The sequence below is a fragment of the Microtus oregoni genome, unplaced genomic scaffold (assembly GCF_018167655.1).
Source record: "Microtus oregoni isolate MIOR12 unplaced genomic scaffold, Mior012 000014F_ref0000157, whole genome shotgun sequence".
In the NCBI taxonomy this organism is placed as follows: Eukaryota; Metazoa; Chordata; class Mammalia; order Rodentia; family Cricetidae; genus Microtus; species Microtus oregoni.
In genome coordinates this window covers 39,590,110-39,615,044 of record NW_024543073.1, presented here as the reverse complement: position 1 = coordinate 39,615,044, position 24,935 = coordinate 39,590,110, and the positions used below count along the sequence as shown (strand labels likewise).

Sequence of the window (24,935 nt, the reverse complement as noted above, 5' to 3'; positions counted from 1 at the left end):
AACAACATACTTAAACTTATGGGACACTAGGAAAGCAGTCCTAAGAGGAAAGTTCATAGCACTAAGTGCCCACTTAAAGAAAACAGAGAAAGCTCACATTGGAGACTTAACAGCCCACCTGAAAGCTTTAGAAAAAAAAGAAGCAGACTCACCTAGGAGGAGTAGAAGACTGGAAATAATCAAACTGAGGGCTGAAATCAACAAAATAGAAACACAGAAAACAATACAAAGAATCAATGAAACAAAAAGCTGGTTCCTGGAGAAAATCAACAAGATTGACAAACCCCTATCCAAACTAATCAAACGGCAGAGAGAGAATTTGCAAAATAATAAGATCAGAAATGAAAAGGGGGACATAACCACAGACACAGAGGAAATTCAGAGAATCATTAGATCTTACTACAAAAGCCTATATGCCACAAAACTGAAAAATGTAAAGGAAATGGACACTTTTTTAGATAAATACCATATACCAAAGTTAAACCAGGACCAGATGAACAATCTAAACAGACCTGTTAGTCGCGAAGAATTAGAAGAGGTTGTCAAAAACCTCCCTACCAAAAAAAGCCCAGGACCAGATGGTTTCAATACGGAATTCTACCAGAACTTCCAAGAAGAACTAATACCTATACTCCTTAATGTATTTCACAATATAGAAAGAGAAAAGTCATTGCCAAATTCCTTTTATGAAGCTACAGTCACTCTGATACCAAAACCACACAAAGACTCAACCAAGAAAGAGAATTACAGGCCAATCTCACTCATGAACATCAACGCAAAAATCCTCAACAAAATACTGGCAAACCGTATCCAAGAACACATTAGAAAAATTATCCATTATGATCAAGTAGGCTTCATCCCAGGGATGCAGGGCTGGTTCAACATACGAAAATCTATCAATGTAATCCAGCATATAAATAAACTGAAAGAAAAAAAACCATATGATCATTTCATTAGATGCTGAAAAAGCATTTGACAAAGTTCAACATCCCTTTATGATAAAAGTCTTGGAGAGATTAGGGATACAAGGGTCATACCTAAATATAATAAAAGCTATATACAGAAAGCCGACAGCTAACATCAAATTAAATGGAGAGAAACTTAAAGCCATCCCACTAAACTCAGGAACACGACAACGCTGTCCACTCTCGCCATACCTCTTCAATATAGTGCTTGAAGTTCTAGCAATAGCAATAAGACAACATAAGGGGATCTAGGGGATTCGAATTGGAAAGGAAGAAGTTAAACTTTCGTTATTTGCAGATGATATGATAGTGTACATAAGCGACCCCCAAAACTCCACCAAAGAACTTTTACAGCTGATAAACAGCTTTAGTAATGTGGCAGGATACAAGATCAACTCCAAAAAATCAGTTGCCCTCTTATACACAAAGGATATGGAAGCAGAGAGGGAAATCAGAGAAGCTTCACCTTTCACGATCGCCACAAACAGCATAAAATATCTTGGGGTAACTCTAACCAAGGAATTGAAAGATCTATTTGACAAGAACTTTAAGGCATTGAAGAAAGAAACTGAGGAGTATACCAGAAAATGGAAGGACCTCCCTTGCTCTTGGATTGGGAGGATCAACATAGTAAAAATGGCAATTCTACCAAAGGCAATTTATAGATTCAATGCAATCCCCATCAAGGTTCCATCAAAATTCTTCACAGATCTTGAGAGGACAATAATCAACTTTATATGGAAAAACAAACAACCCAGGATAGCCAAAACAATCCTATACAATAAAGGATTGTCTGGAGGCATTACCATTCCTGACTTCAAACTCTATTACAGAGCTACAGTAATGAAAACAATGTGGTACTGGCATAAAAACAGAGAAGTCGACCAATGGAATCGTATAGAAGATCCGAATTTTAACCCACAAACCTATGAACACCTCATTTTTGTTAAAGGAGCCAAAAGTATACAATGGAAGAAAGAAAGCATCTTTAACAAATGGTGCTGGCATAACTAGATGTCAACCTGTAGAAGAATGAAAATAGACCCATATCTATCACCGTGCACAAAACTCAAGTCCAAATGGATTAAAGACCTCAATATCAGTCAGAACACATTGAACCTGATAGAAGAGAAAGTGGGAAGTACCCTACAGGAGATGGGCACAGGAGATCGCTTCCTATGTGTAACCCCAACAGCACAGACTTTAAGGGCAACATTGAATAAATGGGACCTACTAAAACTGAGAAGCTTCTGTAAAGCAAAGGACACTGTCACCAATTCAAAAAGGCAACCTACTGACTGGGAGAAGATCTTCACCAACCCCGCAACAGACAAAGGTCTGATCTCCAAAATATATAGAGAACTCAGGAAACTAGACTTTAAAATGCTAATTAACCCAATTAAAAAATGGGGCACTGAACTGAACAGAGAATTCTCAGCAGAGGAAGTTCAAATGGCCAAAAGACACTTAAGGTCATGCTCAACCTCCTTAGCGATCAGGGAAATGCAAATCAAAACAACTTTGAGATACCATCTTACACCTGTCAGAATGTCTAAAATCAAAAACACCAGTGATAGCCTTTGCTGGAGAGGTTGTGGAGGAAGGGGTACCCTCATCCATTGCTGGTGGGAATGCAATCTTGTGCAACCACTTTGGAAATCGGTGTTTCGGTTTCTCAGGAAATTCGGGATCAACCTACCCCTGGACCCAGCAATACCACTCCTGGGAATATACCCAAGAGATGCCCAATCATATGACAAGAGCATTTGTTCAACTATGTTCATAGCAGTATTATTTGTAATAGCCAGAACCTGGAAACAACCTAGATGCCCTTCAAAGGAAGAATTGATGAAGAAAGTATGGAATATATACACACTAGAGTACTACGCTGCGGTAAAAAACAATGACTTCTCAAATTTTGCATGCAAATGGATGGAAATGGAAAACACTATCCTGAGTGAGGTAACCCAGACCCAAAAAGAGGAACATGGGATGTACTCACTCATAATTGGTTTCTAGCCATAAACAAGGGTCACGGAGTCTACAATTGGTGATCCCAAAGAAGCTAAGTAAGAAGGTGAACCAAAGGAAAAACATATAGTTGTCCTCTTGGCTATGGGAAGTAGACAAAATGGCCGGGAAGAAAATTGAGATCTTGGGGGTGGGATGTGATGGTGGTAAGGGGAGATGGGGAGAGTAAAGGGAGAAGGGGAGAATGGGGGAAACTTGGGGAAAAAGGAGGATTGGGATAAAGGAAGGTTGGATAGGGGAGCACGGAAGCACAATTCTTAGTTAAGGGAGCCACCTTAGAGTTGGCAAGAGACTTGAACCTAGAGTGGCTCCCAGATGCCCAAGCCAAGGTCCCCAGTTAGTTCCTTAGGCAACTGAGGATAGGGAACCTGAAATGACCCTATCCTATAGCAATACTGACGAATATCTTGCATATCATCATAGAACCTTCATCTGGTGATGGATGGAGATAGAGACAGAGACCCACACTGGAGCACTGGACTGAGCTCCCAAGGTCCCAATGAGGAGCAGAAGGAGGGAGAACATGAGCAAAGAAGTCGGGACCACGAGGGGTGCACCCACCCACTGAAACAGTGGGGCTGATCTATTGGGAGCTCACCAAGGCCAGCTGGACTGTGACTGAAAAAGCATGGGATAAAACTGGACTCTCTGAGGATCGCGAACAATGAGGGCTGATGAGAAGCCAAGGACAATGGCACGGGGTTTTGAACCTACTACGTAATGTGCTGGCTTTGTGGGAGCCTAGCCAGTTTGGATGTTCACCTTCCTAGAAATGGATGGAGAGGGGAGGACCTAGGACTTACCACAGGGCAGGGAACCCTAACTGCTCTTTGGACTGGAGAGGGATGGGGAGAGGAGTGGGGAGAGGGGGAGAAGGGTGGGAGGAGGGGGCGGGTAATGGGAGGCTGGGAGGAGGTGGAAACTTGTTTTTTTTCTCCTTTTCTCAATAAAAAAATGGAAAGAAAAAAAAATAAAAATAAAAACCCAACATGAGCACTGCCTTCCCAATAATTGACACGCATATTAATTATCATTGACCCAAGGAAAGCAGTTCTCAAGTAAGGAACACTTAGGCAAGGAGGTGTGACTGGTCAGTTCTGTCAAATAATGTACTTAGAAGGGGTTAAAATGGCGGCTCATAAGTTAATAGCACTTGCTCTTGAACATCACTTGAGTTCTATTCCCAGCACCCACACAGCAGCTCACAGCCTTCTGTAATTCAAATTGCAGAAAATCAGGGACCCTCTTCTGGTCTCTGTGAATACCAAATGCACATATGCATACATGAAGGCAAACTCTCAAACAAAAAAGAAATGTTTAGTAAGTGAAACAAAACATGTAATTGGAGTAAATTAAAGTTGTAGAAAAGTTGTATTTTTCCTGAAAAAAGCAAATGGTGTGTGTTGTGCAAGTGCCACTTATCAGCCATACTGAGGGTGCCTTTGTATGAAAGGAAGCTACTATTTGTGAGAAATGTAGTGCACATCAAGTTGACAGCAGTATCTCTTGTTATTACTGTGATATAATCTGTAAATAGTAAATAAATAATAGAAACTTATTATTTTAATTCAGTAGTGCAACTATCACCACAAAATATCTCCAAAAAGTACTAAGCATTACTCATTCACCTTAATACTCTTTCCTATGTAGTGGGGATGTTTCAGAGATGTGATTTTGTTTTACACTTTGTAGCAGCTTAAATGAAGGCAGACAGAAATTGTAATAATATATACACTTGTTCAGTATCTGGCAGAGCCTGGTGCTGAGGCCAGGACTCATCTTCAAGCCATGCACCCTGTATGGTGAAGGCTCACTCCTGAGATTTGGGAGGGAAAGCTCGTCCTTTTAGGTGATTAGGCTGTCCCAGAGTGGCTAGTGTCTCTAGTTCTGTCTCATTGCTGCTCTTGTTCTTCTATCCTATGCTGTTGCCCAGGAGTCATACTATTGCTTCTGGATAAGCTGCGCAAGATGAAATGGGAACAGATGTGGAGGCTGACAGCAGAGAGGGAACTCATGGGCATGCTGTCTACCTCTTTGGCTGACCAGGTGAGTGGCCAGTGACAGGAATCCATACACCTGAGTACCCTCCTCTTAGTGCTTGTTGTATTGTTACTACAGTAAACACGGAGAAAGTGTTTTTTGTTACCGTTTTGTTTAGTTCATTGTTTTCTTTCTCAAACAGATTCCCAGGGTATACTCCATGCTGTTTTGAACTAGCAATTCTTCTGCCTCTGTTTCCCAAGCTCAGGGATGGGCGTGTATATGCCACTATGCCTAGATTATGCGGTTCATTTTGGATCACAGTTAAGTAGGTTAACCCATAGTTGGTTGACCATATTGCTCTTGGTATAAAACCATAACACTGGTGAGCACATGGAGGATCTTACCTATCTGCTCACCTTACAATAAGGACATCAAAGAAGACACTAAGTTTCCACAGTCCCCCTCACATATGTTCTCCCAGTGGCCTTAAAACTTTCCACTATATCCTACCTATCAAAGGTTTAAGCACCTTCAGTGGTAATTCAGCATTTAGGACTAGTAGTTTAGCATGTGGATCTTTGGTACAATATTCCAGATGCCAAAGCACAGCAGAAAGACTTCTGTATTTTTTTTTATGTACACACTATTCTGTCTGTATGTATGCCTGCAGACCAGAAGAGGGCACCAGACCTCATTACAGATGGTTGTGAGCCACAATATGGTTGCTGGGAATTGAACTGAGGACCTTTGGAAGAGCAGGGAATGTTCTTAACCACTGAGCCATCTCTCCAGCCCCCAAAAGACTTCTGTTAATAATTGAATGGTCTCAATTCATTGTTTCTTTCATACACTCCATCAAAAGACATTCAGTGAACATTGTATACTAAGACATGTAGGAAGATAACAGTAAAGGACCCAATATTTTTTCTTTATTTGCTTTATGTGTAAACTTATTTTGCCCACATGTATGTCTCTGGACTTCATTTGTACCTGGTGCCCATGGAGGCCAGAAGAGGCTGTCAGATCCTCTACAACTGAGGGTTACATGTGCCTATAATCCTCCATGTGCTGGGAATCAAACCCTGGCTCTCCTGGAAGAGCAGCCAGTGCTTTAAACCACTAACCCGTGTTTCAGTGTTAAAGTCCAGGCTCTTTACTCAGAAACTTCATTGTTTATGGAATCAGAGTCACAAGTGGATGATAGTCTGCTATGTGAAAAGGCATCAATACCATCTTTACCACCAGTGTGGAATGTACATGCTCCCTATGACCAGAAAATGCCATGGTGTATTTCCCAGATAATTCACATGCATCTGAGAAGAATTATGCAATGGGTAGGATAAAACCATTATTGTGACCCTCATCCTGGTAGCCCTAAACTCATTTAAGCAGGGAAAAAAGAGAAATTAAGCAGACGGTCTGAGAACATCCTTCAACTCCAACAGATGATTAACTGATTTTATAAAAACACGTGTCTCATTTTGATTGGGAAAGGCATGAATCTATTTGACCTCAGAACTCAAGACCTCTCACTTAGATTTTACCTTCTTGTGATGTTGCTGATCATCTTAAGATGTGAAGATGCTTTCTCTGGGTTTTCATTTCTTCCTTTCCGAAATTAGTTCATGCCTCACGACTCCTTTGTCAGAGTCCCACAAAGTTTTCAAATACAAAGAGGAAACAAGAAAATCTGCAAGGTTATATAACTTTTTATTTCTTTTTTGTAAATGCATTATTATTCAGTATTTCCCTAGGAGACAAAAACTGACCTCCTTTTCCAAGCAATGAGATACAGCATGAGTGAGTGAAAAACTAAAATAAAATAACTCAGATGCTGTCTAGGACCTGAGGCAAAAGTTGTCCTCTGTCCTTATATTTCAAATTACGTAGCAGTGACCTGAGTGTATGCCCCCAAAGTTAGCAATTGTGTGTGTGTGTGTAAAATATTTCCAATGAGGATAGTTTGTTTAGCAATCTTGTGCCATGAAGGCCCATAATTCACCTCCCAGAACCACCTGTCAAGTAGCTGGTTAATAAGTGGGGTTACATATTAGGCTTGAAGGGAGCTCAAAAATGGTTTAAAACATTCCTTTCTAGACAACTTGGAATAGGAGTTTGAAATAGGGAGTTGCATTCTAGGTACTGTGGCCTTCAGAAATTCAACGAGCATCCATCACTAGGCTAACCAAAAGCCCTGAGAAAGAGCTACTTGAAATAAGGATCCATCATTTGTGTCAACCCTCGGGATGAGTTGAGCCACTTAGCATCACACTGTTTCCTCTCATGAAGGCTCCGGATATGACAGGGCTCCTACCTAGAGTAGGATAAGGGGAAGATAAGAGACTTGATTTATTTCATGATAGTCAACACGGGAAAGTCATTACCTATCGGCCCAGTGTGACCTCACTGGATTATGACCAGCTGGACCCCCAAGCATCAAGTGAGCTTGTTTGGCCTATGACATTCCTCTGCTCCTACCCAGACGTTAACCATTGGTTCCTGAAGAAAGCAGTAGGGAAAACTGTCCACAATGGGAGCAATCCTATTTCCAGAACATGGTGTTTGAGAGATGTCCTCCTGTAAATTAAACCTGCCCACTCACTTGACTGTGTCCTTGGCTTTTATTCCAGGATATTTTCAATGCTGTCATCAAACAAAACCCCTTCCTGGTGTATCAGCTCCCCTGCTTCTGGAATGTACAGCTGTCAGACCACACTCGCTCTGAGCAGTGCTACAGAGATGTGTCTGATCTAAAGGTGGGTCAAGAAGTGTCCTGGTGGGACGTGGTTCATATCTTCAGTTTACTGTAGTGATATTTCATTTGTATTTCAATAAATGAAGGTTACCTGCAGATCAGAGTCTAAAACAACCCCATTGGTCAGCCTTACAGATCAGGCAGTAATAACACACACCTTTAAACACAGTAACCACACTAGTTTGCCATAGTAAGTAGACAGTAGTGGTGCATGCCTTTGAGCCCAGCTCTAGAGAGGAATATAAAATGAGAAGAGACAGCTTTCAGTCTCATTCTGAGATTCCTGGAGGTAGAATCACCATTTCAGACTGAGGTAAAGGTAAAAGTCAGTGACTGACAGTTTTGCTTTTTACACCTTCAGACTAAGTCCCAATATCTGTCTCTGGGTTTTTATTAATTGTGCTACATACTCCTGTGCTGAGCATAGAGAAGCTGGGTACGGGGACTGGCAGGGAACAGTTTTCTGTAAGCCTGTGGACATGTGATGGAAGATGTATGGTCCCAGGAGAACAGGAAGAAAGTGATTTTCCTCTCTGCTGGTTCTTTTCTTTCACACTCTTATTTGGGATTCCTGGAAAGTATAAAGCCCCTGGAATAAAGAACCAGCTTGTGTGGACTTCTCTTCCCATATGCTGCCAGCTCTTCTGGTTCATTCCACATTCCCAAATCCATTGATTTAACTCAAGTAAAAACATTTGTGGAGAGGTCCACTATGTGCCAAGTGCTATATGTGTGATGTTAATTACTTCCTGCTTCCAAGTCACATTTTTAGAAGGGCAGAGAATCGTGGAAGGAAATAAATAATTCAGGATCTGTGACAGATCTAGAAGGGTCGGGGTGAAGAAAGCAAGCACAAATGTCTCATTCTCCTGGAGGAGATGGGACTGGGCAGAGAAGCCCAGTACCAACTACTAAAGAAGGCCTGACTTTAAGATGACAGCAGGGCAGGGCATATTGGCTAGTGCTGTACACAATGTCACAAGACAAAATATTCTAATTATGACTGTACTCAGCACCTATGTATTTAGCCTATGAGTTTATACATTGGATAGAGGTTCACTCATTTTCCCTGACTTAACTAAGTACTGCGATTGCCTTCAGTTCAGAAAGTGATGCCTAAGATACCTCAGATGTCCTCTAGTGTATGATGTCATCAAGTCAAACTGTTTTTAGAGCAAGGTGGAGGTAGAAGGAGAAGCCTTAGTGTACAGATGGAAACCCTGACTTGTTTCTAATGACTCGCTGCCCCACACGACCAAAAGAAAAAAATCTTAAACCTTGTGTTCCTTTATCATTTTCTACCTTCGTTGTTGAGGCAGGGCACATGCTGAACCTGTAACTCACTAATTGCCAGGATGATTGGCCACTGAGTTCCCAGGAATCTTTTTGTCCTCCCAGTACTGGAATTATAGACATATATCACTATGCCTATGTTTTTTTTATATAAATACATGTACACACACACACACACACACACACACACAAATAACCAAGTAATTTGAATTCTTTAAGGATAGGGCAGGCTCAATAATATCTATTTGCCTATATTATTAAATTATTATATTCTGACCCCTTTTAGATTAACCAATGCACCATTATTTCAATTTTTTAAAACATCTTTAGATTTCATACTAAGTATTAGAAATCATTATGGTATTTTCAAACTTATGTTTTATTGGCTCCCTTCCCCCCAACCGTACCCACCCTCTGCTACCTTCAGTTCCTTCTTCCCTTTTGTAAGCTCCTTTCCCAGTCTGTGTACTTTTTTATAGCCCATTTGTCTGTTTGCCTACCTCAGTACCTATTTTACCCTTTCTTTGTCTCCTTTCTACTTTTGAGATTTTACCCATGATTACACACACAGACACACATACGTGTATGTCATGCATATGTTCATATCTATATGTTGAAGGCTAGGAAGTTTGTATGAAAGAGAATGTGCAGTTTATGCCTTCCTAGGTTTGAGCCTCTTAACTTAATATACTTTCCAAATCCATCCGTTAGAACTTCTTTTGAGATACTGTCTCACCCAATCAGAGCAGTAACATCAAGAAATGTCACAACAGATGCTACTGAGGACACGGGGGAGGAGAAGCCCTAATTCAGTACTGAAATTTGCAAGAAAATGGATGAGCTTACAAAGGATAATATTAAACAGAATATTTTCTTTTGTGTCTATCTTTATGCTCTTTTTTGCCAAGACAGGAAAATCAAGTGTTTTCCTTCCTGAAGTCCATCATCATTCATTTTGGTAAAGGTATCTTGAAAGAGACTTCTAAGAACTTTCCATGGGGTTCAGAGAAACTTTATTAAGCCTTGCTATCACAAGGGTTTGAACAACAACAATAAAAATAAATACCCCATTTTTGGGCACTGTATCCATGTCCCAAGTGATCTGTTTTGAAATGACTTGGTAATTCCTAGTACCTAACAGTTAATACTACTCAAAGTGTAAAGCCTGGGCAGTATGAACTTCTTCCTTCTCTGCAGTGGTAGTTAATTCATTTTTACACATAACGAGAATTCATTTTTTTTTTTGTGAATGCTCAGTTATAGTAAACCACCTATTTCCAGGTTTTCTAATGAATGATCTCACATTGGGAGCAGAAATGTAGCTCAGCTGTGTTGCTATCCTTTTGAGCTTGTCTTCATAGGTATCCTCAGCTATTTTTCTTTATAGATTTTTTTTTTAATATAAACTTTCTGAAAGAATCTAAGACTGTAGAAGAACTGCAGAGCCCCACTGTCTCCCATCTGGTTCCATCCTGCCTCCTGCAACAACTTTCCTCCAGTGGCACACTAGTCAAAACTAGTCAACCGGTCTTCATACACTCCTGGTAACTAACTAATCCTTGGGCTAGAAAGAGCCTGGGATTTGTGCAGTTGCCTAATTTCTGTATATAGTCTGTCCATTTTGCCCTAGGCACCTTTTTTCCTTGGTCTCACCAGTCTTCAGTGGCCCAGTCTTTTCTGGTTTCTTGTTACTGACACAGTGGTTTTGTGGAGTGCTGCTTAAGGCTTTACAGTCTCAGGAGGAGACATTGAAGTAAAGTGCCCTCCTCAGCTCATCCCATCAGAAGGAATTCGACTTCCATTGAGGATATGGCTAGGGACACTAACTATTCTTACACAGTGAAGGCCAGTACTATGAAACTGCTGTTTTTCTCTTCCATACTTTATTATAACTGAGTGACTAATCCACCCTACATCAGTGATGGAGGAAGGTCATTGGTTAAATAAAAAAAAAAACTGCTTGGCCCTCATTGGTTAGAAGATAGGTGGGAGGATTAAACAGAACAGAACGCTGGGAGGAAGAGGAAGTGAGCTCAGATTCCACAGCTCTCCTCTCGGGAGCAGACGCCTCAGCAGAGACGCCATGCTCCCCCCTCCTGGGCAGACACACGCGATGAAGCTCCGACCCAGGATGGACATAGGCTAGAATCTTCCCGGTAAGCGCACCTAGGGGCGCTACACAGATGATTAGAAATCGGTTAAATTAATATGTGAGAATTAGCCTAGAAGAGGCTAGATAGAAATGGGCCAAGCAGTGATTAAATGAATACAGTTTGTGTGTTGTTATTTCGGGCATAAGCTAGCCAGGCAGCCGGGGTGCTGGGGACGCAGCCCTGTCACCCATATTACTACACATCAGAATTGGGGGATGAAAAAGAAAGGGTATTGTCTATTTATATTAATTAAGATTGCTCTACAGAAAAGATTCATCAGTCATTTATGTGCATTCACATGGACTAGGGCATATTCATTTTATACTTTGGACTGTAATATAAAAACCTTTTAAGGTATGCACTTTTGAGAATTATCTTAATTTGATATTATCAAATAATATAATTTGATATATTAAATATATATATAGCAGTATTAGTAGGTGAATACTTCCCTGGCACATCAAACTCCACTATACTTCACTAAGTTAAAGGCACCATTCACTACTGTCTACATGGACAAGATTAAATTTGAGGGTTCAAATACCCTAGGCAATAAGATTCTCTCTCTCTTTTCTACTTTCTTCTATCATTTTTTCCTTTTCCCTTTCTTCACTTACTTTGTGTTCTCTGTTATGGATGGCAGAGTGGCTTCAGGGAGCCTCTAGCCAGGATGCTATTCAACAAATATCCAGTGCATCTTGTTAACCACTGGTTGTGCAGTGGTGAAGGAATAATGCAGACTTTTCCTCTCCATGAATTTATGTTCTCAGGAATACAGTCCTCCAAGAAGAAAACAGATGGTGGCTTTGGTCACTATAGGTAGTATGATGGATTATGCAGAAATCAAAGCAGCGTAGAACCAATGGTTCTGAATGACAGAGAGAAACCATTTTTCTTTTGATGACTGTACAGAAAGACCCTGTTAACCTTTCAATGAGATGTAAGTTACAATATAACCATTTCAGTGTTTTTATGAATGGTTAGGACTGGCTAGTTGGTCAGTGAATCATATATCATGAATATGATAAGTTTAGTCTGACCGCAGGCCCCAATTCTAAAATGAATGCCATGCTGGGCAAGCAGGAGAGCAGTGGGGAACCACTGCAGAAGATGCCTACTGAGAGCAGCTGCTGCTCATAGACTCTAAGCTGTGAATCATATGTTATGTACAGTCAAATTGACAGCATTCCTCTGGACTCTTGTCCCAGATGTCTTTCAACCAACCTAGTGAATCCCTCTGCTGGAGCTTCCATGCCTTGCTCTAGTGGTGTCTGGGCCTCGCTTTTTCCTGTCCACATCAGCACACACTACTGAGAAACACACTGGGGATTATGCAAATGTGAATACAGTTTAATAATTAATTCCACAGAGACAGGAAGAGCACAAAGCTGATTTTCACTCACAGATCTTGCGTTGGTAGTTGGCGAAGAAGCAATGTGAAGGAATTAGTAAAGCTCATGTTTCTTCTCTGCTATCTGTGTTCCAACAGGAATTCTTCACACATAACAAGTCCAGTTCAGATTGACTTTTATCTCAGAAGAAAAATAAAAGTAACAGGAAGAAAGGGAGAGAAGTGAGAGGAAGGGAAACATTGACCATATGAACACTGTGGAATCTATCTGGATCTGAGGACTCCTCATGTCTCCAACCCTGAATCTTAGTAAAGCTATCCATTTTATTAGTCTTAGTTTTTTTTTCTTCTGTCCAAACTCTACCTCCTTAAACAGGACAGCAGCATGAGTTACAGAATAAAGAGCACCTGGGATTTATGCGCCATCCTAACATCTAGATTTTTCAGACAAGTTGGCTAAATAACTGGAGATCTGTATTGCTCTATCCTCCTCATGGGTTATGGTTTATTTTTTTTCTGGGAAGTACTTTTTTTAACCCCCCCCTTTTTGGACTGGGATTTGAAAAAAATAAGAAGGAGCAGGTGGATCTCTGAGTTTGAGGCCAGCCTGGCCTATAAGATCTATTTTTTAGGACAGGCTCCAAAGTTACAGAGAAACCCTGTCTCAAAAAAAAAAAAATTAAAAAGAAGAAAGGAAGAAAGAAAGAAAGAAAGAAAGATCTAAGAGTCAAAAACATTATATTTCATAACAATATCCCAAATAATAATTACTTGTCTATTATCTTTTCTATTATTATAACAAAACACCATGGCTAAGGCAACTTAAAAAGGAAAGCATTTAATTTGTCTTATAGTTTCAGAGGGCTGGAGTCCATGATGATAAAACAAAGGTATGGCCACAGTAAAAGCTAAACATTCACATCTTTATCTGCAAGTAGGAAGCAGAGAGAGGGGGGGGGGGGGGCGGAGACTGAGAGAGAGATTGAGAGTGCCTCTCCCAGTGACATACCTTTTCCAGAAAAGCCACACCTCCTAATCCTTCCCAAACAGTTCCATCGGGTGGGGACAAAGTTTTTAAATATATAAGCCTATGGGGCCATCTCATTTAAACCATCATACCTAGTGATTGCTAAGATTGAAAAGAAAAACAAAAAGAAGGATGAAGAGATTAAAGCACTGGAACAAACTCACAAATGTTGACCAGGCCTCGTTTTGTGCTTAATGTTGGACTCAATGCAAGTCTTGTATTCAAAGATGCAAAAGTCCAGGCTGTCTCACAGTATCAGAACTTCCCTTATAGAAACAGCATAGTGGAGTATGTACAGCCCATGTAAGCAAGAAACATCCCCCCCTTGCTCCATGGTGGAGACCAATAAATACAGGTATGGTCTGAAAATATCAGATGAAAAAACTCAGAAATAAGTTTTATGTTATACACAGTTCCAAGTAGCATAATGTGATCTCAAGCTTTGCCACATGGTCTCCCACTAAGGCCTTCTTTGTCTAAGTAGCCACACTTTATATACTACCTGCGTAGTGGTTCTTTAGAATCAGCCCAGTCATCAGATCTACGTGATCCTTGTTTTGCTTTACTATGTCCCTAAACCATGAGAGCAATGAGTGTTTCAGAGATGAGTTTAATGCATAAAACACAGAATAATAGATTCTGGGTGTAGCTGAGTTGGGAGAGTGCTTGCCCAGCATGCAAAAAGCTCTGGGTTCAATTCATAGTACCACATTACAAAAAAAAAAGCAAACAAAAGGTGTGATGTTGCATGCATGTATATATTACCAGCATTCAGGCAGTAGAAGTAGAAGAATAAAAAAGTTAAAGCCATCTTTGGCTACTTAGGTAGTTCAAGGCAAGACTGTGCTGCAATGAGATCCTCTCTCAGAAAAGAAAATTAAACATATAAAGACAAACTAAGTACCATGTTACAATGTTACAAAGCATTTAAGAAAAGATGTTTGTGTGTAATATCTTTACATAATAAGGGCAAGTTCTCTAGAAAAACAAAGCCAATAGATATGTTTTTACTTGTATCTAGCTCAGCCTTTTCTTACAGAGAATCAGCCTCTCTGATTACAGAAGCTCTGAAGACCCAGATTCCACAAGTTGGAGAGAAAGGGAGGCTGCTGAGGAATTTCAGCCCAAATCCCAAGGCTCAGTACCAAGGAAGATGATTGCATAACCCTCGGTCTGCAAGCAGGAGAAGGGTGCACCAGTCTAAGCAAGCAGAAAAAGAGAGGCAAAATTTTCCTGCCTCTCTGCCTTTTGTTCTGTCCATGCCCTCAGTGGATTAGAAGATGGTACTCATATAGGAGAGGAACATCCACTGATGAGGTCCACTGACTCAGATGATGAGGTCGTCCGGAAACATTCACATATCCACAAGTAATACTTAGTTAAATACCTGGGAACCCTGTGACCCAATCATGAAATCATTAAATTGCTGTTAACACCTTTTGTCTAATCCATCATCTGCAGCCAGTATCCTTCCTTTCAATATATTTGTAAATAAAAGTTTAAGTATATTAAGAGTCAAAAAGAAGTAGAGAAAAATCTGAACCCACACCTTCCTTACTCAAGTACTCAGTCTTCTGCTTATTAGTGCTCTTGCTCAGTGCCCCCCACCACACACACACTTTTTCAGTCAATTGAAAGCTACTTTTTAATTTTTTTGCTATACTACCAAATAGTGGGTTTTGTTGTAACATTTTAACATAGATAGAGATAGATAGATAGATAGATAGATAGATAGATAGAATAGTTATCAGCCCAGAACACCCCAAGACCAAGTTCTCAACACAAAGGAAATTTGTTCTATTCCAGAGAAACAAGAGGGAGGGAACAAGAGACAAAGACAGGAAATAAGGACAAGTGAGTACAGAAGGGAACAAAGGAGAGGGGGAAGAAGTATTTTTTTGGAGGTGGGGGTGGACCAGAAGACTGCATCTAGATAGAGAGGAAACAGATGTAGCCCCTATGAAAGTGGCAGTTTATAAAGGTAAAAGGGGAAATGGCTTATGAGAGCGAGGTGTTTAATTTTAATTGTGCATGTTAACTAGGTGAGGCAAAGTGGTTTATGATTGCTGGTCTTCAATATTTCAACAGCTGAACCTTGGCAGTCAGCCTCAGGAAGAAGTGGCCACATAAGGGAATATACTAGGTGGGTGTGCTTTAGCATGTCACAGGGAATGAGAGAGAAGGGCAAGGACTTCCAGAGCCGTGTTTGGGCTGGTTAGAGTCCTTTCATATGTCAATGTGCTTTGTTCATATCATCTAGCCATTACCCTCTCTTATCCTTTATCAAGTCTGTCCAAAGGCATACATACTCTTTTTTCTAAATGCAAATATAGATTCTGCATTTTAGAAAAAGCAGTGGTATTTTCCAAAGTTGGCTTATTTCATTTATTATGTTAATCTTCAGTTTCACGCATTTTTCTTAAAGTGCCATAATTTCATTCTTCACTGTAGCAGATTAATACTCGTGTGTGTGTGTGTGTGTGTGTGTGTGTGTGTGTGTCTTATTTTCATTTCTCTTTCATCTGCTGATGAGCATCTGGGCTCTTGCCCATTATTTTAGTCTCTATCAGACATGTCTGTCTTACTGAGCATGGCTCATGGTAGCCCTGGCTTGGCTTCACTGCGCTGTATGGTCTCTACCTGCCCTTCCTGTGTTCTGTGACCACTGATTCCTCCTTCCCCCACAGAGTCTGTTCTCAGTAGGCCATCATAACTTGGAAGTCTCCACCAGATTTATTTTGTGACTTGCACGCAAGTGGTGTGTCTTTGTGTGAGTCATTCAAAAACACAAAACCAAAAGGAAGAAAGAATTGGGGAATTGGCTTACAAGCATTATGATGGCTGAGAATGACAATAGACTACTTGTAAACTTGTCTACCTGGGATGCTGATGGCATGACTCAGGTCAAGTTTGATGTCCTCAGCACAAATAAGCTGATACGGTAGCTCTCAGAGACCAGTGATCCAAGAACATAGGTTCCCTGGCATCTCAAGGTCAAGGAGTCTGGAGTTCTGAAGGTGAAGAGAAAGAAAAGGAAACTGTATCACAAAGCCAGGAGAGGGGTGGTTCCCTTTGTTATTCACCTAGGCCCAGTGCTCACTGGATGGTGTCATCCATATTGAGGGTGTCTCTTAACCACCCAGTCTGCCAGCTCATATGCCACTCTCCTCTAGAAACACACTGGAAATAAACACTTGCATATCTCCAGGTAATCCTTCATATTATCGTGTTATCATCTAAAATATATCATCACTATATCCATCATTGCAGCACTCCTGACCTGTACTACAGATCTGCAAGGGAGTTTAAATTAGTCCCAGTTGCAGATGAATGACATTTGACATGTTGGTGCAGATGAGGGTGAATTGTGTCTAATTTGTAGGCCAATTCACTCCTGCTTTTCTGCCTTGAATCTTAATTCTGAAGGTGACAAGGAGAAAAGACTTGTGAAAATATTGCCCTTCTCTTTCAAATGCCAGCAAGTAGATAACAGGGAGTTTAAACTCTTTTACAGGAAAAAAAAAAAAAGATGACAAGCTATTTGGCCCTCAGACAATGAAAGGAGGGCTGTGTTTCTGTATTCTGAAGCCCATGTTGATGGGGCTTTTATAACTGATTTACTGTAGACATACCGCATGTGAAGATAATAGAGAATGTCACCACCGTGATTTCCATCCTCAAACCAAAGGCCAGCTATTGAATCCCAGGGTCTGCATCACTTAGGAAGAATAATAAGTCATGTTTCCTGCCAGCCTAGATATCCACTTTTCATTACTGCCAGGGGAAGGCATGAAAATAAATAATTATAGGAATGTGCAAGATTTTCTCTAATGAAGTAAACCACAAATCTATGGAACACTAAGAAAGGGCCAGTATCCGTCTCCCCTGTTGCTTAGGAAGGCTTACAATAATAATCAGAAAACCCAGTTTGCAGTGGCTTAAAATGAAGAGTTTGAGTTTTTCCCTTTATAGGGCATGAGGTTGTAGACACTGTTCAAAGGTCAGTCTTGCGTTGACCTGTCCATGATGGTTCCGTGATAACTACCATAGTCCAAGTTATTATATTTGTGATTCTGACAGAAAGGTGGGTAGAGTGGGAAGATAGCACCACTTTAATCATAACCTTTAGGGGAAGAAATGCTTCTACTTATAACATTGTTGGGGAATGGTGGGTCTTATAGACATGCACTTCTGCAAGACTGTCTGGGATCGTTCATGGTATCTTGAATCGTCTCCTCTCTCTCATGATCTTGTCACAGCATTTAGAGCATTGCATTCTATAAAGAACAGAGAATGGAGTAGAGAGGGAGTCATGCTATGTGGCAATCCTCTGCCAGGAATGCTCATATAAAGTCTTACAGAAGAGGTGTATCTAGGTTAATGCTTGAAAAATAACAGACAGGCAGATAATACAGAAAAAGTAGGATATTCTTGGGAGGGACAGTTATTTGAAAAGTCACAAAGTCATGAAAATAAGGTGAAAAAAACACCAGGAATGTTTATTAGTTGAAGACCAGGTGAGAATTTTAAGTGTCAGCTAGTGGCAACAAGCTTAACTGACTGGTAAGGAGCATAGCTGTTACTCCGTGAGCCACACAAAAGCTCTAGGAGTCTTCATTCAGACACCCATTTTCCAGCACTGCTTGTCATGTTATTCTTCATCTGCTGTCTGCACACAGTCTCCGATTTTCCAGCTCTTGTGCACCAGGAATGAACTTATGAGCCCTCTTATGTATAAGTACTTCAGAGGCCAAAATGTTGGCTTGATTCTTTCCATAGACTCACCCTCACACTGAGGTCTTTTTCTACCTTTGAACTTCTTTTTTGGTACCCTTGATGGTTGTGGAGTTCTCATCTCCCCTTTGATCACCTTAACTTCTCTCTTCCCAAATGCTGTTGAAATTTTCTGGATGGTAATTAGTTGCAACCAGTTCTCCAGGATCACTAGAGTCTGACTACAAATCTGTACACATCCTCAGCCTTTATAAAAGTTTCAGATCCAGTGATATCACATTCCCAAACCCCCATGCTGACAGCCTCAGCAGCCTATATGATAATCCCCTTCTCCCTTTCTAATGAATGCTGCACAGAAGACTCACCTAGTAAGTGTATCCAGAAGTCCTCAGTTACCTGTAAGTTCAGGTCTATCGCAAGGTAGGAAAGTTTCACCTCTAGTCCCCCAATCTTCTGTAAATATTATGTTCATTTCTAGGAAGAGAATCATTTCATAGTTTCAGGTAAAGGAGAATAATGAATAGGCATTTCTTTTTCTAGTTTCTCTCTCTACTTGAATTCCAATCTTATCTATCCTGATTTCTGACCAGATAGGGAAGAACAATTATCTAAATTTCTATACCTGAATGGGGTCTATGTTAGTTACTTTGCTCGTTACTGTGACAAAAATATCTAACAAGTTACTTGAAGGAGGGATTTACGTTGGTATGGCAAACAAGGCATGGTGGCAGGAGTGAATTGAGGTTGGCCACTCACGTTCTCCATTTTGTTCAGTCCTGGACTCCGACCTCATGGAGTGATGCTGCCCACCTTTAGGGTGGGTCTTCCCACTTCAGTTTATTCTCACTGATATGTACAGAGGAACTTGTCTCCTTTATATTGATTCTAGACCCTCACAGAGCATGATGAGAATGTCAGTTGTCTTTTCCAGGTATGGTAAGAGCGAATGAGTTCTGACATGTAAAGTGTTCAGAGCGGTGTTTGGCATACAGCAAGTATCAAACCATTGTTTGTGAAGAGCAAACTATTATAATCACCACCATTATCAATATTATTCTTATGACTGCAGTGCTAATGGACCTCAGAAATGAGAATGAGTTATGACAGATTCTTATCACAGACCCTGCAGATCTAAACAACTTTGTTCGCCAGCTTCACACAAAAATCTATTTGGGGCACATTCTTCAGTGTCAGTCTCAGGTGCTGCTGCCTTGAATCCAGCAGTGATTGCTGGTTCTGCCCTTCAAGAGGCCAAGAAATGGCATTCCTCACCAAGCAGAGAGCAATGAGTCAGTGTTTCAGAATCATGAATGTGGCTTAGTACAGGAATACAATGTTTTGTACACCCCACCCCCTGCTGTGTGACACTGGGCAGCTTACTGTGTCACTCTGGACCCTAGTTTCTTGTAAAAGTGGCTCTGCTAGGGGGGAGATCGTGACTAGTTACCCCTCTCTGACTCTTGTTTATAGGAGTTTAGAGAGTCAATTGTCCTATTTGTTTAATGCTAATAGAACAGTGTACCTGAGACTGGGGGCTTTATTGGAGATCCATTTCCTACTATGCAAATACCTTGGTAGCCCAGGGCAGAGGCAGAAATGTATTAGGGGGAAAGAGGGAGGAAGGAAGCAAACTCCTTTTATCAGATGCTCACCCCCTCCAAAAAGGCATTTGCTCTCCTATTTAAATTCCCTCTTAGAGAGCTTAAGCTGTTAATGCATAAATTTGGGTAAATGCTTTCAAAATACAGCACCATCAAATGCAGACCTCTTGGTGAGCCCTTAAGAGACATCTCCTGTTGAAGGACACATGGTACCCTCTTCCCCTTCTTACTCCATGCTGAGGTTTGGTCTTGCTTGACTTCTTCTGTAGGCACTGGGAATGTGACCAGTTATGGGGACTACCATCATGGAGCAGCCTCCTTGGAGCCAGCTCTTCCCTGGTTCTGCTGTCTTTTAGCTTATTAATTCATCCCATGCCCATCTTCCCTATCTGCTTCAGCCCCACTGTTGATACCTGCTAATACCTTCGCCCATTAGTAACTCCATCTTCATAGGAACTCTACAGCCATTCCTGACTTTGCTGGGCTCCACATCCAGCTTAGAGAAAGTACAGTGGTTAGTCAAGTAGCCTCTGAGGTGGGTAACAAGGTGCCAAGCACAATTTTGTGAGACCATGGGAAAACAGAATCCTCTGGAGCCTCCCTTCCCTTCCAAGACAGAGTACTATTCACAGTGATGCCCGATGGATTTTCTTCATTAAAATTTAATTCAAATTATTCATTGTTAATAGTCATGATATAATAGTAAGAACTACTTGTAAGAATAAGTACCAATAAATATTAATAATGAGGTACTTAGAATAATTTTGGTGTTTATTATACTCTAAATATTCACTTACTTTTCTCTATTTTCCTCTTTCATATTTTCTTTTTACAATCAAGTCAAAAAAATGTGTACCCAATGCTTCATTTTCTCACCAGGGCATCACAACAGTGTCCCCAGCTTTGATTTTGGTCTGTTTACCTTACCAGGTACATCTTTACACACAGTGAAGGCTTGAAAACCTAGTCTGTCTGAAAGACCCTCCACGAGTGTCTTTCCTCTGGGGAGACCCTTCCCAAGGAACAGTGAGTCCACTTGTACGGATGCAAACAGCAAGAGGTTTATTTAGATACACAGGTACCTGGGGCGACAAAGTCTCTCACAGGACTTGTGCGCCTTTAGGTCGGGGTAATGGGTTTATATATGTTTTGGGAAGCAAAACGCGCGGTACAGAAGCAAGAAGCGTAGTTACAGGGTTTTCATTGGTCAGTTTGAATGTGGCCGACTTCAGGTCAGGACAAGGTCTCTAGTTCCAGAGAGTTCAGATATGGGCTGCCTTGGCTCTTATCTAGGGCAGACCTAGCCACATTCTTGGTATTCCCGTTCCTCCCCCAGCCACAGGTGTCTCTATCTCGTTTTGGTATCTTCTAAACTGCCCTTTGTTCAAACCTTGAATATTCAGTACAAGCCTTGTAAAATGGCGTTACTGGTGCTAAGTTGTTTAACAAGCTGGGCGGGGGGTCTTTCATCTGGTGCTAAGCTGCTTAGCAAGCTGGACGGGGGTCTTTCATGTCATTTTGCACTCTCTCTCTCTCTCTTTCTTTCTCTCTCTCTGGAATCTATAGTGGTCAGGTCTATCTGAGTTCCAGATGTTGACTTCTCAGGTATAGGAGGTCAGCCCAGCTGTGGTGTGGGAAGTCCTCTGTCTATGTGTTGCTTTTATTGGTTAATGACTAAACAAAACTGTCTTGGCCTATAGCAAGGCAGAACTTAGCTAGGCAGGGAAAACTAAACTGAATGCTGGGGAAAAGGAGGCAAAGTCAGGGAGAAGCCATGTAGCCCTGCCAGAGACACATGCTGGAACTTTACCCAGTAAGTCACAGCTTCATGGCGATACACAGATTAATGGAGATGGATTAATTTGAGTTAAGAGTTAACCAGAAATACACTTAAGCTTTTGGCCAAACAGTATTGCAAATAATATGGTTTCTGTGTGTTTATTGCTGGACAGGGTGGGACAGAAACCTCCTACTACAAAACTGGATCTTCTATGCCCCACACTATGCTTCAGCGTGATCTTCCTCACATGTCTCACTTTAGCTCATGTCTCCTGGGAACCATGTTTCTCTCCTCTGAGCTCCAAAACAGGCATCTTCTATCATGCTTCTATAGAGTATTTCAGAGCTATCTCCAATGCTTTTTCCTGCACTGTGCCTTCTACCTCCCTATTGGGGGGCTATGTATAGTCTATGGACAGCTCCCAGGGTCATGTTCCTTAGGACATCTACAGATGCTAAGGGAAACAACATCTTTGTGAGTTCTTACCCAATGCCAGATTTGCATGCTAATGTGTTTACTTTTCATGGTAGTTCTATGAGGTTGTCACTCAGTCTTGGCTGAAGACTGAGATCTCAACAATTATTTAAACAGGGAATTCAATGTTTAGAACTAGTAACCAGACATAAAGTATAGACTTGGCCCCTAAATGAAACATAAATCAGAAATTGTAGGGGGCAATTAACAGTGTGGTGCTTAAAGAACAGAGAGAGAAAAGATATGGAGAGAATTCAAACTCACACCCTTGAGGTCAGCAATGTCAGGCAGCTGTTCTGGACAGAGAAGCAGGGACCATGGAAATACCATTGGTAGTGGAAGAGCCACATGATGTTCTCAGTACCAGGAACCTCCAGGGAAGAGCTATGCCTTCCCCTCCTCAGGTATCAGGTGTCCTGAACTGTCTGCATCACCCAACAGTTTTTGGTTGAAGAGTCCCAGTCTCTACACACAGGAACCGTGTATGCTCCTGTGACACAGAAAATAAGGGAACTTTCCCGTGATTAAACAACAGCTTAGAACAGAGGCAAGATTTGATCCTTCACCAGCACTGGTTCCCTACCACTCCTCTCAACATTTAGAACCAATAGGTGAGTGAATGACCTGCAGACGTACAGATCACAGCTCTTCTAGTCCAAAGCCATAGAGAGCTGTGTTGTGTGGCCCTCTCAATCTGACAGCCTCTTTGCTGCCCTTCAGGTTATCCACTGGAACTCCCCCAAGAAGCTCCGTGTGAAGAACAAACACGTGGAATTCTTCCGTAACCTCTACCTGACCTTTCTTGAGTATGATGGCAACCTCCTGCGGAGGGAGCTCTTTGGCTGCCCCAGCGAAACTGCTGTCAACAGTGAAAATGTGAGTGTTCAACAGATAGTGGGAGAGATTGGCCGCATTCTCCATTGTCTGTTTTGGGTCCTTGTTGGGATTTGGATCAGCTCAGGACTATACACTGAGGACCAAGACCCTTTACTTGCCATAGAATCAATCCATAGCTCAATGGAACAGTGGTCAGATCATCTGGTCACTTCCTGTGGATCAATTTGGACTTGATAGGAGACATTAGCTCAGTTGAATGGGTCAGAATGAGTTTTCAGGCAGATCAAGCTATCAGATTTTCATTGTCTGCTTCATGGCCAGGAAATTCCCAGGCTTGTGGTGGTGAAGGCACAGAATTCATTGACTGGAGCCTAGGGTGACACAGAGGGAGACATCAACAGGTACTGGCTTTTTTCCAGTTGGTTTGGGCAAGGAAAGTGTTAAGTGAAGAGTTACAGGAATAGCTGAAGATATTGGGTGCTTTTGTTGTTGTTGTTGTTGTTATTGTTATTTCCTATTCTTTCATATGTAGTAACTCATTTTTCTTTGTTTAGTTCTTCTTTTACTATTGAAAAAGTTCAAGTAGAAAAATTAAACAAATTGCCCATGGTAACAGCAAGCAATGATGCCAGCTGTGACTAACACTGAACTCTTAAGGATATAGAAAAAGAGCATGGTAGCCAAAGGCAACAGAAACATAGAATCAAGATGAATTGATTTTAACTCTAACCATTACCTTTGTTGACACAAAAAACACAGGTCTCATCTTAAAGAGAAAAAAAGTTTCTTGAGCCAATTTTAGTTCCATAGCCTAGGAACACAAATTTGAGTCACCCCAAAATCCGTGTTCCAATGTGGAAGCAGTTTTATGAAGTTTTATAAATTCACAAGACAAAAATAATCATAAATCAAGACAAGTTTAAAATACATCAGTGGGTACATCAGGGAAGCAGGTACAGCAAGATGGGGGAAGCTTTTCTATAGGAAGATGCTCTCTTATCTTTTGGGATAGTGGAAGCTAGTATTGTAAAAGGTTTTAATCTATTAGTCACAAGATGTTAGTTCACAGAGGTAGACAAGGAATGGCTGTCCTGGAGAGTTAGAACTAGCCCAAGGTAATTAGCCTCAAAGGCATGCAACATTCCAGGCTCTCCAAAGTCCTAACACTCTCCTCACTCAATCGGTCTGCAAGTACAGCTTCTTTTCTGGAATATTTGTTCAAACTTCTCATTTCTACCTATGTGACCTCAAACAAGATACCCTGTGTCTCTGTATCTCTAATACTTCTATTGCAAAATGGGCAAGAAATTACATATATGCTCAGCATCTGCTGTGTATTAGATTCTAACAAAATACACGGATCTTTTTCTAGCTTTCCCAAGGTCCTCAGTATCGGACACAGAAGAAATTGTTTCAGTCATTCAGTATAGAAGCACTTACAGAGAGTGTTCTTCTCATTCTGAGCACTGAGACAGATGAAAGGGGGACTGAGTATATGGCTCGTGGTAAAGTATAGTGACTGCACCAGGAAAGGATGCCATTCCCGCACTCACACGGCAGCTCGTCATCATCTATAACTCCAATTTCAAGGGATCTGATGCCCCCTTATGGCTTCTATGCCAATGTAGGCATGTGGCATACATACATATATGCAGGCAAATACTTAAAAACTTAAAATGAAAATAAGTGAATGAATCTGTGAAGACAGACAGTGGAAGGGAAGAAGGAAGGGACAGTAGTGCCTCCCTCAGAGTTTGTGTCTCATAGCAGGAAAACACAGCGAGCTCATTGATAACCAACCACCCAACCACCCAAGCTGTGAGGAAAATTTATTAGCTAATAACCAGTGATACATAGCAATGACTAGTGAAAAGCCAGGCAGATTCTCTGTTTGGGGAGCAGCAAATTGGAGATGAGGAGGTAAAATTGACACTGAAACCTAACTGACAAG

General features: G+C 41.2%; 1 protein-coding gene across 3 annotated transcripts in view; it reads left to right on the top strand.

Moving 5' to 3' along the window:
• Large1 (LARGE xylosyl- and glucuronyltransferase 1) overlaps positions 1-24,935 on the top strand; it is a 510,741-nt gene that overhangs the window by 420,974 nt on the left and 64,832 nt on the right. For all 3 annotated transcript variants that reach the window (XM_041663357.1, XM_041663358.1, XM_041663359.1), the window contains 3 exons: positions 4,930-5,042; positions 7,610-7,735; positions 22,868-23,023. In XM_041663357.1, coding sequence (XP_041519291.1) covers positions 4,930-5,042; positions 7,610-7,735; positions 22,868-23,023 — 395 coding nt within the window. The remainder of the gene's footprint in view (positions 1-4,929; positions 5,043-7,609; positions 7,736-22,867; positions 23,024-24,935) is intronic.